The 19,925-nt window shown below is 40.6% G+C and overlaps 1 protein-coding gene across 2 annotated transcripts in view; it reads right to left on the reverse strand.

Moving 5' to 3' along the window:
* The window catches only part of hecw2a (HECT, C2 and WW domain containing E3 ubiquitin protein ligase 2a), a 113,832-nt gene that overhangs the window by 35,731 nt on the left and 58,176 nt on the right, over window positions 1–19,925 (reverse strand). For both annotated transcript variants that reach the window (XM_022663426.2, XM_022663424.2), the window contains exons 10-15: window positions 16,484–16,808; window positions 15,453–15,551; window positions 13,952–14,102; window positions 13,177–13,280; window positions 6,911–7,035; window positions 5,826–6,011 (exon numbers count right to left, since the gene is read on the reverse strand). In XM_022663426.2, coding sequence (XP_022519147.1) covers window positions 5,826–6,011; window positions 6,911–7,035; window positions 13,177–13,280; window positions 13,952–14,102; window positions 15,453–15,551; window positions 16,484–16,808 — 990 coding nt within the window. The remainder of the gene's footprint in view (window positions 1–5,825; window positions 6,012–6,910; window positions 7,036–13,176; window positions 13,281–13,951; window positions 14,103–15,452; window positions 15,552–16,483; window positions 16,809–19,925) is intronic.

Genomic DNA, 19,925 nt, shown 5'->3' on the forward strand with positions numbered 1-19,925 from the left:
GTAGAGTAATTTTGGTAATGAGGTGGTAAATACCAGGGTTGGTAGCAAATTTTTAGAAATATGTTATATTTTTTCATGGAGAAAACACTGAAGATATGACACCTTGATACAATGTAAAGTAGTCAGTATCAGGGTTCATATACCTTTAACAAGGTAAAATTCAAGTACTTTTCAAGCACTTTCAAGGCCCATTTTCAAGTTTTTCCAGCACCATTCAGCTGTGGTAAATTAATAACGGTGATATCTCAAAACTGCCATTCAGCGATAATCAATACATCACAAAACTATTCTCCACACTTTACAGTGACTATGCTACTACTATGCTACAAAAATACTTCTAAGAAAGTAAATAGCAGTAATTATGGATTTTTTTGTGTCAGTTTCACACAGTTTAAATACCACTGTTCTTCACCACATGTTTTCCCTATTCATTTAATTGAGCAGTTACTGTAATATGTCAAATTTAGGGGTGAGTTGAGAGCATTTATACATACATATACTCAGGGCTGGACTGGGACAAGAAAAACGGCCCCAATATTTGACACGGTTTGACACGGTTTTTCCCTTATTTGTGGGCATATATTTTGCTAACATTACTTATATATATATATATATATATATATTACACTTACTTTAGTATTGTTGAATCTTTGTTCACCGCAGACTCCGAGAAGAACTGCGAGTCTGTGGCGTGCTCCGGACACCCGCACCCCCACCGACCCCCACCGCTGCAGCTCGCCCACAATGGAAGCGCCACAGGCGGCAGGCGAGACGGCAGAAACGGGGTAAGCGCGGGGGTATCCGAGCGAGGCTAGCGGCTAGCCCACACAAGCCAGCTATCCCCACCATGCTTTTGGCCAATGTACGCTCTCTGGACAATAAACTGGATTACATCCGCTTACTTCAGTCAACTCAGAAGACCGTGAGAGACTGTTGTGTTTATGTTTTCACCGAAACCTGGCTCAACAACAGCGTCCCGGACAACGCCGTTCAGCTGGAGCGGCTAACATGCTATCGGGCGGACCGCGCGCTAGCTGACGGAGGTAAGAGCCGCGGCGGCGGACTCTGTGTTTACATCAGCGATGCTTGGTGTTGGAACGTTGTTGTGGTCTGTAAACACTGCTCACCGGTAGTGGAACTGATGATTATCAAGTGCCGTCCGTTCTATCTACCGAGAGATTTCTCCGCCGTGCTGATCGCTGCTGTTTACATCCCTCCGACCTCCAACAACAGCGTGAGGAGTGAAGCACTGAATGAACTGTACCAGTACATCAGTGAGCAGCAGACAGCACACCCAGATGCTTTTCTCATTCTGGCTGGAGATTTCAACCATGCAGACCCAGAGTGTGTTTTCTGGACTTTTTAAACACATAGACTTTCCAACCAGGGGAAACAACATATTGGACCAGGTCTTCACCACACACAGAGGAGCCTACAGAGCCTCCCCCCTCCCCCACCTGGCAGCCTCTGATCACCTCACCATTATGCTAATGTCAGCTTACAGACCACTAGTTAAAGTCACCAAACCAGTTCTTAAGCAGGTACGAGTGTGGCCAGAGGGTTCCTCAGAGGCACTTCAGGACTGTTTCAGCACAACAGACTGGAATATGTTCAGAGAGGCTGCCACCCACAACTCCACAGACATTCAGGAGTACACAGAAACTGTCTCTGCCTACATCACCAAGTGCACTGATGATGTAACCGACCTCAAGACCATCACTGTTTGAGCGAATCAGAAACCATGGCTGACAGGAGAGGTCCACAAGCTCCTGAAGGCTAGAAATGCAGCCTTCAGAACAGGTGACCAGGCAGGCCTGAGGACAGCCAGGGCCAACCTGTCCCGCGGGATCAGGAAAGCTAAGAGGCTGTACTCAAAGAAGATTTCCCAACGGTTCAGTGACAGCAGAGACACACAGAACCTGTGGCAGGGTATCCTGTCTATCACAGGCTATAAACCACATCCACAGACCTGCGACAGCGACATATCTCTGCTGAACGACCTGAATGGGTTCTTCGCCATCCTGTTTCAATGACTATCGTCCAGTTGCACTCACCCCCATCCTCATGAAGTGCTTAGAACGACTAGTCATGCATCACATCAAGTCTTCGCTCCCCCCCTCCCTGGACCCCTACCAGTTTGCATATCGGTCAAATCGCTCGACCGATGATGCCATCTCCACTGTTCTCCACTCAGCCCTCACACACCTGGACAAGAAGAACACCTACGTCAGAATGCTGTTTGTTGACTTCAGCTCAGCATTCAACACAATTGTCCCCCAACAGCTCATACACAAACTGGACAGTCTGGGGCTGAGCACTTCACTGTGCAACTGGCTGTTAGACTTCCTGACTGGAAGACCACAGGCAGTGCGGGTTGGCAGCAGCACATCCAGCATCACCACAATGAACACAGGGGCTCCCCAAGGATGTGTGCTGAGCCCCCTTCTGTTCACTCTGCTGACCCACGATTGCACACCAGCACACACCTCCAACCTCTTCGTCAAGTTTGCAGATGACACGACGGTGGTGGGTCTCATCAGCAACAACGATGAGTCACACTACAGGAGCGAGGTGAGCCGCCTGGCCTCCTGGTGCAAACACAACAATCTCTCTCTGAACACTGAGAAGACCAAGGAGATTGTTGTGGACTTCAGGAGAACTCACACACTGCACACCCCTCTGTTCATCAACGGAACTGCTGGGAGAGGGTGAGCAGCACCAAGTTCCTGGGTGTGCACGTCACAGAGGACCTCTCCTGGAGCACCAACTCAGCATCACTGGACAGGAAGGCAAATCAGCGTCTCTACTTTCTCCGCAATCTGAGAAGAGCTGGAGCCCCCACCCCCCATCATGACCACCTTCTACAGAGGGGCCATCGAGAGCATCCTGACCAGCTGTTTCACCGTGTGGTATGGGGCCTGCACAGCATCCTGCCGCAGGACCCTCCAGCGCATCATGAGAGCAGCTGAGAAGATTGTTGTCTCTCCCCTCCCTTCAGGACTTGTACAGCTCCCGCCTCACACGGAAAGCCCTCCGTCTGGCAGGAGATCCCTCCCACCCACTACACAGCTTCTTCAGCCTGCTGCCATCAGGGAGGAGACTGCGGAGTCTCGGGGCAAGGACCAGCAGGCTGCGAGACAGCCCCATCCATCAGGCTGTGAGGATGCTGAACTCTCTTCCTGCTCTACCCCCCATCCCAATCCTGCCCCCAGCACACACTCACTCAGCATCCTGACCCCCCCACTAATAAAGTACTGAAACTCTGCACTACAATGCACAAAGTACTGGTCCCTTCCAAACAGACTTGCACTACACACCCAATACCTGCACTACTGCTATACTTGCACTGTCAATACGCACTTTAATTCCACTTTAAATAAACTGTGAACTTTAAGAACTTACGCACCCATTCACTTTACCAGCCTTAAGCTATATACCATATACCGTATTTGCACTACTGTTATATACTATTTATACTGTCATTCCATCTCAATCACCATCAATATTGCACTATTGTCTTACGTATGTTTATTGTGTCTTGTTGTATTGTACATATAGTTATAGTGTCTCCCACTCTTTTATATTATATATCTATTTCTTTTTTTTACTTATATTTATATATCTATTTCTCCCCCACACCACTGCACTTTGTTTTTGTCTCATGTATGTCTATTTGTGTCCCTGCTGTATTGTACACATAGTGTCTCCCATTCTCCTTTATTATATCTATTATCTGTACTTGCTGTAAAATTGGGAAGGAGAGTAACGTAATTTAAATTCTTTGTATGCCCTGTACACTTGACTAGACTTGACTTGAAATTGCAAAGCTGTTACTTTTTATTTATCAGTTTTAAAATCTGATATTTCACTTGTTTGAGTGCTTTTTTTAAACATGTTGAACGACAGCATAGAGGTTACAAATTCAAACTGCAGCCTTTCAACTCACCTTTAACCTAAATATCTAAAATGCTATGATTCAGCCTAAAATGGACACTTGCTGCTCATCCAACACTTCAGTCTTGCTATTTTATCAGAATCAGGGGGCGTGGCTGCCAGATTTTGGGAAATATATGAATACCAATTAATATTGATACTAATCACTGGCCATTACTAACGTTACCTCCATCACCTCAAAGTCCCTGTGTTCTCCTAACGTTACTAACCTTACCTGTTTACGTACTACACTCTCCCGCTCAGTCTGTCCCTCGGTTTCTCTTTCACAAGCCTGCATCTCTGCCTCCTGTTGCTCTTCCTGTCTGTCTCCTGCTCTGTCTCCACAGAGGACGCGGAGGCTACAGCAGCAAACATGTCTGTGATTTTTACACATTTTGTAGCAGCTCTTCCATTTCTTAGCGCATAGATTCTCCGCACACACTTTCTGCGGCCTCTGTTTCTCCATGCTTACTCTCCTTTAACATACGTGCTCAACACTGAACGTAGCAGGAGTTACAGTGGACCACGCAGAAAGAGGGTGGGGCCGCTTTTGTCCTATATGCTGATTGGTTCAGTCCACTGTCTATATTGAAAAAAATGGGCCAATGGACCGCCCCCCTATATTGTTTTTCTTAGAAAAAATAAATGGAAGAAACAGCAAATTCCCGGTACGCCAGATTACCAGTCCAGACCTGCATATACTCAAAATTATTGATTGGCTTTTTGTCACACTGCAAGAGATGGTATTTTGTTTATGTAAACACAATCAGAATTGTGTTTGGTAATAGCAGAAGGAGAAGAAATTAAATCAAAAGTTAAATCAAAATGTATCACCTGTCTGTACAATTACTTGCTATCCAACTTGATTGGGTCAATAATGAAACTGAGACACAAAAGATCACTAGGCAAATACATTTTTTTTACTAAAAATGTAGAGGTGGGTAATCCAGGTCCAGAAAGTAAAAATGCAACCCTGGGATTTGTACCAAACCCCTGAGCGGCTCTGCTGCAGATAAAAAACCCTGGGTTGGATTTTTACTTTCTGGACCTGGGTTACCAAACTGTAGGATTTTCCTGATAGTTTAGTTTTTTTCCTGGGTGCATTGTACAAACTGGACTCACAGTCATCGTTTGCTTGAGTGTTACAACCATGTAAAAAAATAATAAAAAATATAATTAAAATATATATTTTTACGGTTAAACATGCACTAGGGTAGCACAATTTGACAGGGTAGCAAAACTCGACCGAACACCGGAACTGTTACCGCGGCGTCAGTGTCCTCCGATCTCCGAGGCTGTTTGCCTGAATTCAGTGACTTACCAGCACTGTTAACCTGGCTTTTGGCTTTTAGCATAGCTATCTCCAGCCGGAGATCGGCTTGTTTCACGGCGCTGAAGCGGAGCCAACAGTGGCTCGTTGGAGGACAATGACACCGCATTAACAGTGCCGGGCTGGGTTTAGTCTAATAGTATATTGTACGTGTAACCCCGGATCATTACTATTACTATAAAAAGCTTGCCTTTTAGCATAGCTAGCTAACTCTCCTGCTGTCCATGTTTAAAAACGCATTTTTAAGCACTTTCTCCAAAATTTCAGCACTTTCCAGGCCTGGAAACAGAACGTTAAAATTCATGCATTTTCCAGGATTATAAGCACCCGTACGAACCCTGTTCCGTTTGAAGATGAGGTAGATAGAGTTAATGAAAGGAAAAGGCAGAAGTATACAGTGTGCTGTGGTTGGATGGTTATTGTTATAATAGATCCTGGCTGAGCCCTATGCATAACTCCAGTTGGTAGGTGAAGGATTTATCATCTTCCTGTAATATTGTTCAGACAGTAAATTTGTAAAGTAACCCTCTGAACCATGGTAAACAAACACACACACACACACCTTGCCGGTGTGGTCGTGCTTCATCTCCCAGCCTCGCGGCAGCTCTAGCTGCTTGTTGGTAAACAGGTTGAGGAATGTAACCAGGTCTCGGTTATGCTGGTAGCGCTCAAAGTTTGCTGCATCCCTCCGGACCTTACTGATCATGTGCTTCAGACAGCTGTTACTTGTAAACAAGCGATAGGCACTCTGGAAAACAATGCAGACGAAAACAGATCATCAACAGCTTTATCAGAATTACAGCATCAGGAACGGGCCTCTAACCACTAACAGATGGCTAACACTAATGCTAACACATATGCTTTATAAACCCACTATTAACCAGTTACTACTCATCAGTAGATCAATTAACAACAATTGATTTCAGAGTGTGTATGTACACACACACACACACACACAGGAAGTGGTGTAACTACAGCCTGTTAAAAAACTGGGAACTGATTTGAAGCTGACATCCCTATTAAAGAGTTATGAATATCATTCTTATAATAATTGCTAAATATCCCTAATAGTCATTTCCCATTAAAATGTGGGACATTCTGTAATCTGGTGAAACTGTTTGGCTTGTAAAACTTATTATTTAAATAGTAAATCAATGCATGTCAGTATCTAGCTTATCAAAAGGCCATTATATTTTTATTTAAAATTCTGTAGCACAACTCATTTTGCCAGAATTCATAATTAGCTGTGTATACTTGTCAATATATTATGTACACACAGTCCTCATTTTCAATTTTCCAATCTTTATTTTATATTGCAGCTCTGGTGATATATAAAATATGTACTCTGAGTTGACTGATAATTAATCACGAATCTGTATAAATTATTATAATTTACATTTATACAAAATCTACATGGTATATCATCACGTGCTATAACTTTTGCTTTAACAAATGGAAAATAGAAGTCAATGTGAAAGGATTTTGGACCATTTCTTTTAGTCCATTCTACAGATGCAAAAAAAAAAAAAATAAGTAACTTTATTTTTAATAAAATAATAATTTTTATAATAATAATTCATACGTTAAATTATTTCATTGTTTTTTTTTTACTGTAGTGTGTGTTTGTGTGTGAAATTTTGTACTTACAGGGTTGGAATGCAGCACAGTAAAGAAGTCAGGACTTGAGAGTAACTTGGCACCAGGAGACTGGAGCAGCAGTGCCAGCCGAGAGCGAGAACTGGTGTGGGTCACTGAGGATTCCCTACGATATTCTACACACACACACACACACACACACACACTCAATTACATTTTGGAGGACACTTTAGGCTGGTGCTATAGAGCTGGGTGCCAAATGATAACTCTTATGGTGCTTCAGCTCTGACACTTAACGCAGACTGATTAACGCAGTCAGGAGGACATGCTCTGAGCTTCTTTTTTTTTTGTGAACAATATTTTTTATTTTTAACTTTTATCGTCAAATTATACATCATTCATCTAGTTTTTTTTAACTATATACAAAGCCAGGGACTGCCAGGGAAAGCACAGATCAAAATTAATAGGTTATACGTCAGTACATAGTAGTATATAGATATACATTACACTGAACTCCCTATGAAAAGGGGGACAGGAAAAACCTATACACACATACATACATATATACATATACATACATATATATATACACATATACATACATACATATACACATACATAAATACATACATACACATACACACATATTTAAAAAATAAAAAAACAAAACAAAAAAAATAATAATAATAGTAATAGTAATAATAATGATGACAATTGAAAAAATAACCTACAAAGGCCACACATCAACTGCTTCCATTACCCATCGTAGACCTATACATTTCTACAGTCAGTCTCCAGAGCTTACATTATATCAGTATTACATACAGTAGTTTTTATAAGTCCAATGTTGAAAGACTCTCAAATATGTCTGTCCAACCTCTAATTGTTCTTGACTTTGGCTTTATTAATCCTTGCTGTTGAGCGCTCCAATAAGATAATGTGTTTATATTCTGCAAGCCAGATCCTATTAAGAGAGGTAGTTGACTGAAACTCAAGTCCAAGGATGGTTTTTTAGCAGCTGTTAAGGCCGTATACAAAATTCTCTGCTGATTTACAGTAAGCTCAAGAGAGTAGCCATCATTTAACAAACATAAACCAGGCTGTTTTACAATAATTTTGTCACTTAAAATTGACACCACTTCTAAAACAAAGTCCCAGAATTTTGAAACTGGCTCACATTCAAAGAACATATGCATAAAGGTACCAATGACATTTGCCTCACAGTTCTGACAAATAGGACTGGGTATACGCTTCATTTTACTGCTATTGGCAATGACATCCCAAATCCAGTCCCAATTTAAATCACATATCGAGAGTTCCTTCTCCCACATGCTAATAATGGGAAGTTTAGTTTTTTATGACTTTGCAGTCTATTGTAAATTGAAGAAACTCTGGGTAATGACAAATAATCAATTAAAGGGTGTCGAAAGATCTTAACATTCCAGGGAACACAATAGGCCCGGAGTGCACTTCTTAATCGTAAGTACAGAAAATAAGAGAAGCCAGGTTGGTTATAAGATTCTCGTAGATCTTGAAAAGAACGTAACCCTTGATCATTGAATATATCCCCCAAATTATGAATTCCTTTATCAGACCAAGCCTTAAAAATAAAAGGTTTACCTCCTGTTACCAAACAATTGTTATTCCAGATAGGAGATTCTGCTGTAAATTTAAATGGGCTATCTAAGAATTTACATATGTCTCGCCAAACCAGTATTTTGTTATAAACTATAGAATTAAACCTGAGCTTTATATCCTTTTTTGAAATACCTGTGAACAGGATATCTTGCAGTCGATAAGGGTGAATAGAATTCCTCTTTATGTCACGCCATGCCACCCTTGACTCTGTATGTAACCAAATACTTATTGCTCTTAGCTGAAATGACCAAAAATATAGCTTAAAGTTTGGTAATGCCAGGCCACCTTCACTGGTCTTTCTCTGTAACGTTTTGATACTAATTCTTGGCCTTTTATTGTTCCAAATAAATGCTGAGATTAAGGAGTCTAGCTCTTAAAAAAATGGAATTATGGGGTAGTAATGGAATCATCGAAAACGAGAATAGGAATCTCGGGAGCATATTCATTTTAACTATTGAAATTCTTCCCTGAAGTGACAATTGTAAAGCACTCCATCTCTGCAACTCCTGAGTGATTTTATTAGTAAGTTCTGAATGATGGGTGGTATATTTTCTGATTTTGCAGTATCAGTCAAGGGCATCAGTATAGATTCTGACCAATTAATCTTATATTAATTTATTCGCTTGAATTCATCAAACAATTTTAGACAATGGGGGATAAAGACTATAATATTTGACAGAAATAATAAGATATCATCTGCATAAAGTGAAATGTAATGATTTTCATCCTGATGTCTGTTTTATGGCTTGAGCGAATGGTTCAACGAAAAGTGAGAATAATGTCGGGGAGAGGGGACAACCTTGTTTCGTACCGCTATTCAATATGAACGGAGTAGATATACAAAGCCCTGTATTTACAGAGGCGGCTGGATTACTGTAGAGAACTTGTACCATATGAATAAAACTGGGACCAAGCCCGAATTTAACCAAAACCCTCCAGAGATAGCTCCATTCCACCCGATCAAATGCTTTCTCTGCATCTAGTGAGAAAACAGCATGGGATTCCTTTGAAGATTTAGAGTCTTCAATAATATGGAAAAGGCGTCGGGTATTGTCTGAGGTGAAACGCCCCTTTAGGAAACCTGTTTGATCATAACTAATCAATTCCCCTATTACCCTATCCAAACGCCTAGATAACACTTTAGAAAATAATTTTGCATCTGTAGGCAGCAGAGAAATAGGCCTATAGTTAGAGCATTAAAGAGGGTCTTTCCCTTTTTTCAAAGTAAGTGAAATAAGGGCAGTGTTCTGATCTCTATGTAGCCTTTTATTTTTGATAGCATAGTTAAAAGAATTAAGTATAAATGTACCAACTAGGTCCCAGACTAATAAATAGAGTTCTGGGGGAAGACCATCCAATCCTGGGGCCTTACCCTTGTTCATAGATTTTAATGCATCTTTTATTTCTTCAAGCGTAATGGGAGATTCGAGCAAGGATCGCTGATCACTGTTTCGATAAGGAAGATCTAACTTATCCAAACATCATCACCCGCTACAAGCTCAGAGCTGTACAGCTGGGAATAAAACTCCTGAAATACATTATTCACCTCTGTGGGTGTAGTATGATGTACACCCTCAGCATCCTTGATTGCAGGAATAGATGATAAAGCTTCACTTTGTTTTAGCCTTAAAGCAAGAAGCCTAGATGGGCGTTCCCCATTAAAATAATAGTTCAGTCTTGTACGGTGAATAGGAAATTTGGCCCTGGTCATTTGAAGGGCTTTATATTCAGATCGTACTTTTTCCAGGTTTTTAGACTTTGTTTCTGAAAACGAATTTTTAATATCTAATTCCAGGAAATTAATTTGAGTCACCAAATTATTTAGGTCACTCAGCCTAGTTTTTTTTAGTATATGATGCAAAAGAGATACAATTCCCCCTTTAAAAACATTTGGTTGTTTCCCATAGAACCTGATCATTAACCTCAGGCCCTGTATTGTTCTCAATGATTTCAGATAGTTTGCTACACAGCTGCTCAATGAATTTAGAATTTGATAAAAATGAAGTATTCATGCGCCACCTTTTTGTTTGATGAGGGCGAAATAATGGAGAAAAATTACAGCTCACAGGAGCATGATCAGTGATAAGTATTGGATAAATATTGGTACTCTCTACACTCTGAATTAAAGTCTTAGAAACTAAAATGTAATCTATCCTAGAAAATACCTTGTGGCATGAAGAATAAAACGTATAATCTTTAGAATTATCATTTTTGAATCTCCAAATATCGCATAGCTCATTATCTGAGATAAAATCATTGAGCAGCTGTGAGGACTCCCGTGTATAAGAAAATATAGAGGGGCAAGATCTATCCAATACAGAGTTAGCTACTGCATTTGCATTAATACCAACACATAGCTGAAAATCCATAAAATCCGCAAAAGATTTTGTAAGTGAGGGGAAAAAATGCTGGTCACATTTGTTAGGGGCATAGACCGAAATAAAGGCTAACTTCATATTATTCCAAGACCCAAGTACATATGCAAAACGCCTTTAGTCTTGTTAGCAGAGGAAGAATAAGCTACAAGTTTAAAATATTTATTCTGGCACCGGGTGACATCAGAAGGCTTCAGGTGTGATTCTTGTAGGAGTATAATATCTGCCCTTTTAGGATGAAGATAATCAAGACATTTAGCCCGTTTCACAGGTGAGTTTAGCCCATTAACGTTCCAAGATATCACATTAATAGCCATTTTCTTTGTATCGGAATCTGGTGGTAATCTCCACAAACAACCAATTGCATGACAACATACAACTTAAGAGCAATAACGACCCAATCAGAGAGGTAAAAGAAAGCATAAAATAGTATCCCTGGCAGTATGAAACAAACATTTAACAAGAACAAAAAACCTCAAACTAAGACGGTCTGCATAGAGACACAGACTCTCTTACCCGTCTGAAAAGAAAAGTCCAACGGAGCCATGCCCTCAGACTGCAAGGCTGCTCAGTCCTTCCCCGGACCGAGTGCCGTTTGATTCTAAGGCGATTGATTCGCCTTCATGAACAAGAGAAGGAAAATGGGCTAAAATTATGCTGATATTAAAAATCCGACCTCGTCCAGGTTATCACCCTGAGGCGTCGCATAGTGTCCAACCCAGTCCAAAGTGCAAAAAAAAACAAAAAACACACACACGCATAATACCTAAGTGGCTAAGCTTGAGGCAGTCTCCATCCTTGAGATACCTTCCAGTGACGCAACGAAGGTGTCCAGCTCTGTCGGTGCCTTGAACAGCAGCAGGTCTTGAACATGTCGCACTTTCACAGTGGCAGGGTACATCAGGAACGAGGATATTCCCAGCTGCGTGAAACGTTTTCTTCCATCCGACATGGCTTTCCTTTTTTGCACAGTGCCCTTATTGTAGTCCGGAAAAAACTGCAGCACGGCCGAACCCTCTCCGCTGCCGTGAAGGGGAGCCGCTTCCCGGGCTTCTCTCAGTATTGCCTGTCGGTCGCCGTACCGGAGCAGTTTAAAAATAAGGGTGCGAGGCCCGTTTCTAGGAGAGGATCCGCCTGAGTAAATACGGTGAGCTCGTTCAATTTCAATATCCTTGCCTCTTAAAGATGGGATCCATTTAGGTAGATGGTCTTGCAGGAATGAAATCGTATCACCGCCTTCTTCTCCCTCGGGCAGACCTACTAATCTTAAATTGCTCTGCCTGGACTTGTCTTCAAGCGTGTCTAACTTGTCTTGAAGGTCCTCCGTGCACAGCTTGTTAGCCACGGCGTCCTTTTTCATTACTCTGACCGCGATTTGTGCCTGGTCGCATCTGGTAGTACAGGATTTTACCTCCCTTTCCAGAGCGTCGAGTCAGTTGGAGATTACCTGAATTTCCTCGCGAACGATCGCTGCCATGCTGGCTTTAATCTCGCTTAGTTGTTGCTGGAGCATCTCCGGAATGGCGTCTCTCAGGTGGCCGTCGTCTTTTAGCTTCTTTTTCACCAGCGATTCTGGCAAATCTCGCTTTGAAGCCATGCTTAAGGATTTAGAGCTTTGCGGGGTCTGACACTTGCACGAAACAGGACTCGGTGGACCGAAAAATAAAAATATGGGCACTCGGTTGGAAGGAGCCGATAAGTTAAGCAGCCATCACGGTCAGCCGCGCATGCGCACTCCCACGCTTTGAGCTTCTTGTTATCACACAGTTTTCTCTTATAAGCACTGATCCACCCAACTTCACCTCCTTACACAATCATTCCTGTTATTACGATTCACACTGAAATGCCAAAAAACACCTGACAGCAATATGTAAAAGAATCATGAAGAGTTATCTCTGGGGACACCTGTATACACTGAGTGAGGTTAATTACTGGCCAGCGTGCTCATAGCAGGTGAGGTCTGATAGTGGATGCAGACAAATGGAAAGTTTAATATCTGAAGTCCCACAGTGGACAGTGCAGTACAGTAGGGTGTAATGATGGTGACCAGCAGCATCTGGCTAGAATTTTCCATGTGAGCAGAGACTTTGGCAGCAATCCACATATCCCACAGGTCAGTGCAGAATTATTTAGCTTCTATTTGACCCTCCTACCCCACCCTTGAGTCCACCAGACAAAAAAAAACAGACATTTCAGTTTAATTTCACAAAACTGTTGTCAGATGTGAAAACAATTGCCAAAAAGTGTGGCCAAATTGGATTCATTTCAGCTACATTTGTATCATATGTGTGTTAGGGGTCTCACCACACAGGGAGTGGGGCAGCACATCCGTGTCCTCTGCAGGAGGAGGGTCCACGGCTGGCTCCTCGGACCGCTCGCTGGTCATCGTCCTGCGGATGCTCTGATACCTGAGAAATTAAATGTAAACATTTGATTACAGAATTATTATTCTAAAATAGATTATAGGTAAACTTTCACTTCTCTACAGGCTTGTAAACACCACTGAAATGCTGCTAATGTTAATGGCTTGTTGGCATTCATATTGCTGCACTGGGCATGCCTGCTTACTGTATCACTGTGTGTGTGTGTGTGTGTGATCCCATCATTTAAACCACATTTCATTCAGAGATCAGAGACACACACGACCACTTTATTATTGCTGTAGTGTGAACACCGGTCCTGCCTCCAGCCTTGCCTCCAGCCCTGTCTCCAGCCTTGCATCCAGCCTTCCCTCCAGTTCTGTCTCCAGCCCAATGTCCAGCCTTGCCTCCAGTCCCATTTTCAGCCCCATCTCCGGTACTGCCTCCACAAATGCAGTTAGCACATGCATTTAAAGAGCCAGGTGTAAACAGTTCTGAGTTTTGGTAATCGTTTGTGATCTGATCACGCAGGGTGCATATAATACCAGGTGTAAACAGATCCAGTGAGCCACTGGTTTGTTCAGAGAGAATGGGGTTAAGCCCTGGACACAAACAAGTTTCAGGTTCTATTTCTATATTGTATCTTTAACAGTTAGCTATAATTTAGCATTTATTACCTGTCTATATGAGAAATATATTAATAGGCGTAATGCTCTCACCTGCGGTTGAGCTGTTCCATCTGCTGGATGGAGCTGGACCTGGTCAGGCCCTGTGGAGCTGGAGGGCTCGTGGGCCTCTGCCATGTGGTGGTGCGGTTTACATGGTCCACAAAGAAGATACGGCCATGACTGTCAATACGAGCCTCCCAGTCTGAGAGAGGAACATAAACAGGTTCAGTTCCAGCCTTGCATTAAAAACAAACAAACAATAAAGCATGATATGTGCAAAAGTGAGGGCATACTGTTTTTTCAGCATTATGAATTTAGAAAATAAAAACATGGCATTGATGCTCATATCAGCAGAATCAGCATTAATAGCAACACATTGGTCCCATTCCATGAACAGAATTCAGATTTTTTTTCTCTCAAAGCAAATGTCCAGGGTCCAGTGTTTTAAAGTTGATTAGTGTAGGCAATAGACAACAGCATTTTGGATCTCTACTCTTAAAGCTACAGAGTACCTAGAGTTTTCCTATTTTTTTTCCTTCCAGATTAATTTTGTCTTCCTGCTTCAACAGGGGGCAGAGATACATATGTCTGCATATAACTGTGTATTCTCGCCTGCACTGAGATGCAATTTTTTTGTGTAGTGCTGAAGATCTGAGTAGGCTGCATGGCAGTGGCACTTTTCTATTCACTTTTCTATGTGTTAATAAATTATATTTTCTAAGACTAAGACTTTCCTTACTCCTGGGCAAACCTTAATGTGGATGTATATGGATTGTACAGCTTCTACTATTCCCAATTCACTATGCAATTTTTGTGATTGTTGCACTCACCTTTTGTACAGTACAGTAATATTTTTGAGTTTCCAATCGTGGCACTGCCTGGTGCTTTTTATCTGGTCAATAATATATAGTAAAAATATTTAAAAAGTACTGTGATACTGTATTTGCAGTACTGCCCGGGCCTATCTTCCTAACCCCTGCCCTAAAGGAAGTAATAAGAGTTGAAACTAAACAGAACACAAGAATAAATCACGTAAACACAAGGATACACACTAGGGGTGTGCCATATCGTATCGTACGTGATAATATCGCCAAAAATGTTGAATATCGTGAACGATATTATACCCTGAAATATCGTGCCATATCACCCACCACCATTAGCATATCAGGGTACTACTTTTTTACTGTTTATTTATCTACTAGAGACCAGTATAATTTATTTCACATTAATCCTGGATATATGGAGATATATATAGAGTGCATTATTAGTTTCACGACATTCTGCATCATTGACCTCTATTATAAATCTGATAAAATTCTTTTTTTAATATCTCAGTTAGCAATATCATATCTAATGCAATAATAAAATTCAAAATATTTTTCTAATTCAGCTTTGTCATATCGTTCAAAGTATCGTAATCGTGAAAATACCATGAAATATCGTGATATTATTTTAGAGCCATATCGCCCACCCCTAATACACACAAACACCTGGATATAAAATGCTATTCATACACTCATGCTGACATACATAAACACATACACACACTCACTGGGAGGCAAGGGTTCGTCCACGCGCTGGTATCTGTGGATATCTTGTCTTACGGAGGGAAGCGAGCGAACCTGCTGGTGCCCGTTTACCTGAGGGTTACCTGCATCAAACACAAGATAATACAGTTACTTACAGATGACTAGCTAACTTTAGAAACACATATAAATATACAGGATCTGAGGGAATTTTTTGACATTGTATGATAATTGTCTGGTTTTCTTTACGAGGCTCATATCACAGATATCTACATTTTTCTTGATTTGTTGATTTATGCCACAATGGATCTGCCACAGCCTTATAGCCACAATGTCACAACCATGAATACATAAATGTTACAAAACGGCCCATTCAGCCTACAACAGTTTAGACAAAAATGAGGTAGAGTGCATGCATCAGTGTTGTAGTCCTCAAGTCTCAAGATTATAAAATATATTGAACTCGTAAATTGTCATCAAGGTCAGTCCACTGCTTCTGTCTGGGGTAATATTAATTTTTGGGGTAGTAAATTTTCACTTTTGTTCTAATATTATTTAATTATTTAATTTATATTTTATATTTCTAAATATATTTAATAATATATATGTTTTTTGTTTTACAAGATGAAAAAATCTGTGTTTTATCTTGGTCTCATTCACTCATGGTGTTGGTCATGGCTTGGACTTGACTAGTTAAATTCTTGGTCTTAGTTTAGACTCGAGTAGGGGTAGGATTTTTTATTGAAACATAAGCGCTCTAAATTTCCCTCTATTAGACTTTAATATATAAAAGTGGTTGTTAAACTGAGACCAATACATCCAGAAATTCTGGTATTTGCTTATTTACAAGCCTTTTTTCCTCTCTAGTAATCATGTGTAGTGATATATAGAGTTTCGTAGTATCACAGGATTGAGATATCATCTTTATCATGAGATGCCCTGTGATTCCACTAGACTCAACTACTAAATATCCTGGTTTTGACCTGGACTCTGCTCTAGAAGTTCTGACTATAACAAAAGTGAATACTTTTCAGACTGAATGCTGAATGCTGCTTACTTGTTTCTGTATCCGTTTCCGTAACAAAGGTCTCTGAATCCACAGACCCGCCCTCCACCGAATGCAGCTCATCCTCTTCCTCTTCATCTTGAGACACGCCTGCTGTCGCCTCCAGACTCCACCTCCTGGACATAGTGTCCTCCTCCACCTCATCTTCATCCTCCTCTTTGGCTACCAGTTCAGGCAGTGGCGTGCCCAGTTCAAGAGCATCATCTGGAGGATGTACCCCTGTGCAGACTGCGCCGTCGCTGGTTGTGGTTGGGTCATCTGAAAAATCTCCTCCCCCTGGATCTATAGCAGTCTCTGCGCCCCGCTCTGCTTTCTGCTAAGGTGGATAATAAAAAAAGTGAATGATTATCATTACATTTGATTATCTGCAGCGAAATTTCAGCCAGATCTATGATATTCCACAATAACATCTTAAACATGGACGTAAAATCTAATTATATATTACAGTTGTGTGAAAAAGTGTTTGCCCCTTCCTGATTTTTTGCATTTTTGTCACACGTAAATGTCTTGGAACATCAAACCATTTTAAATATTAGTAAAAAGACAACACAGGTAAACACAAAAGGCTATTTTTAAATGAAGGTCTTTATTATTAAGAGAGAAAACACATGTGTAAAAAAGTGATTGCCCCCTTATAGACCCTTTCAGAGGAATATTCATGAGCGTAGGAAGTGACGTAGCTGTTCCTCGGACACTTCCGTTTAGCGTTAAACAGCGTTCAAAACAGTGGACATGACTTTAATTTAACATGACTGCAAACTTCACCTAATCTGAGAGTCACAAACATTGAAAATCAGGTAAAATTGTTCTTTAAACAAGTAACCAAAATTACATAAGTATAAATAAACACACATATAAATGTATACATATATAAATAAATAAATGAAGAAATTAATGTTGAAATTAATAAATATATAAATAAACGCACATATAAATTAATAAATAAATATATATATAAATAAATAAATACGTGCACAAATAATTGTATAGGTAAATAAATTAATTAGTAAATACATTTCTTATTTACATATTTATTTATTCATTTATATGTGCTTTTATTTATGTCAACATTTATTTATTTATTCATTTATTTATTTCAACATTTATTTATTTATAGTAAACTCCATAGTAAACACGCGTGCTTTCGTTTTTCACACTGCTAACCTGCCATGCAGTTACAGTGTCCGCTCACCACTTCTCCCACCTTCTTATCTACAAACCATGCAGAGTACGTGTTGGATAGCGTTTGACTTGCTCCAACCTCAAAATACACTATAGTGATGTCTTCTCTACCACAGGAACAAATATTTCCAACTTTTCCACTGAGAAAGTAATTATATACGCCCAAACTGCGGCGGGCTTTCACTGCCTCCGTTTCAACAAGGTAATGATCACATCTGGTTAGGTCACGCTTTTTAACGCAAGCGTTTTAAATCAGAGGAAAAAAATTCCCTCTTAAATCCTTATCAAAAGGATCAGGAAAAGAGGTTTGATCACTTTTTACTAATTTCTGATCATATGTTTGCTCTGTTTTCGGGAGACTTGCGAAATATGCGCTCGTCATTTTGACAGCTGTATACTTGAAAATAGCGCCACCGGAAGCGTCGAAGGAACAGACATGCGCAGTAGCTTTGTTACTGTTTTCCTCACTGAAACGGTCAGTGTTCATGCCTCCACCTTCAGAAAGAGACTGGGAAATGGCCTACATGGCAGAGTTCCGAAAACCACCGCTGAGCAAAAAGAACATTAAAGCTCATCTGGCGTAAAAGAAATACTGCATTCCAGAAAAAGAACATTTTACTAACAGTAAAAAAAACATGGTGGTGGTAGTGTGATGGTCTGGGGCTGTTTTGCTGCGTCAAGGCCTGGGAGACTTGCTGTGATAAATGGAATTATGAATTCTGCTGTCTACCAAAAGATCCTGAAGGTTAATGTCCGACTATCTGTTTGTGACCTCAAGCTGCAACAAACTTGGGTTCTGCAGCAGGACAATGAGACAAAACACACAAGCAAGTCCACCTCTGAATGGCTGAAGAAAAACAAAATGAAGACTTTGGAGTGGCCTAGTCAAAGTCGTGACTTGAATCTGATTGAGATGCTGTGGCGTGACCTTTAAAAGGCTGTTAGAACACTCTTCAATGTTGCTTGGTTGGTTGCAGTTGTTGCTGCTAAGGGTGGCCTGACCAGCTATTAGGTTCAGGGGCAATCACTTTTTCACACAGGGCCATGTATGTCTGTATTTTTTTCTCCCTTAATAATAAACACCTTCATTTAAAAATAGTGTTTTGTCTTTACCTGTGTTGTCTTTGACTAATATTTAAATTGGTTTTAAGTTCTGAAACATTTAAGTGTGACAAACATGCAAAAAATCAGGAAATCAGGAAGGGGGCAAACACTTTTTCACACCACTGTACATATTAAAGTCTCATATACCAGAAAAATACTCATGTTATATGACACATTTCGTTTAATTGAGCCTTAACATTATCACCACCTTCTTTTTTAACACACTTTATCCGTGTTTTCAGCTCCACTGATTCTATAGCACACAGTGACTCTGACATGGTATTTGGCTCCTTTAAAACAGTCTCTGGTTGGTTTGCACACCAACACCCGGGGAGGTAATCTCGGTCTGGTCCCAAACCAACTCCATTGGGGTGAGAATGTGATCTGGCCTTAATTCAACCAGACTGTCAAATAAAAACCTTACAGTGCCCTCCATAATTATTGGCACCCCTGGTTAAGATGTGTTCTTTAGCTTCTCATAAATTGAGTTTTGCTCAAAATAATATAGGACCACGATGGGAAAAAAAAGTAAAGTCCAACCTTTAACTCAAGTGAATTTTAAGGGGGAAATAAAATCCCTGATTAAGAAATAATTATTCTTCATAAAATCACCTGGTCCACAATTATTGGCACCCCTAACAATTCTTAGGAAATAAATTTAATAAAAGTATTTCTGTCACTTCTACAGTAGTTTACGAAGTTGATCAGAGTATGTAGGAACATTTAATTTGTAATTCACAACTTCCTGTTTCCCTGGGGTATAAATATGACGTGACACAGAGGCCATTTATCTTCAACATGGGAAAGACAAAGGAACATACCATTCAAGTGAGGCAGATGTGTGTTGACCTTCACAAGTCAGGCAATGGCTACAAGAAAATCGCTACTCGCCTACACCTGTCCATATCTACTGTCAGAGGAATTATTAAGAAGTTTAAAACAACTGGAACAGTGGTAAACAAGCCTGGACGAGGACGAAAGTTTATTTTGCCACCACGCGCAGTGAGGAGGATGATAAGAGAAATAAAAAGTTCTCCAAAGCTCACTGTTACAGAATTGCAACAAATGGTAGCTTCTTGGGGTCACAAAGTCTCCAAAACAACCATCAGGCGCTATCTACATGCCAACAAGCTGTTTGGGAGGCATG

This window comes from Astyanax mexicanus, chromosome 11, assembly GCF_023375975.1.
Source record: "Astyanax mexicanus isolate ESR-SI-001 chromosome 11, AstMex3_surface, whole genome shotgun sequence".
In the NCBI taxonomy this organism is placed as follows: domain Eukaryota; kingdom Metazoa; phylum Chordata; class Actinopteri; order Characiformes; family Acestrorhamphidae; genus Astyanax; species Astyanax mexicanus.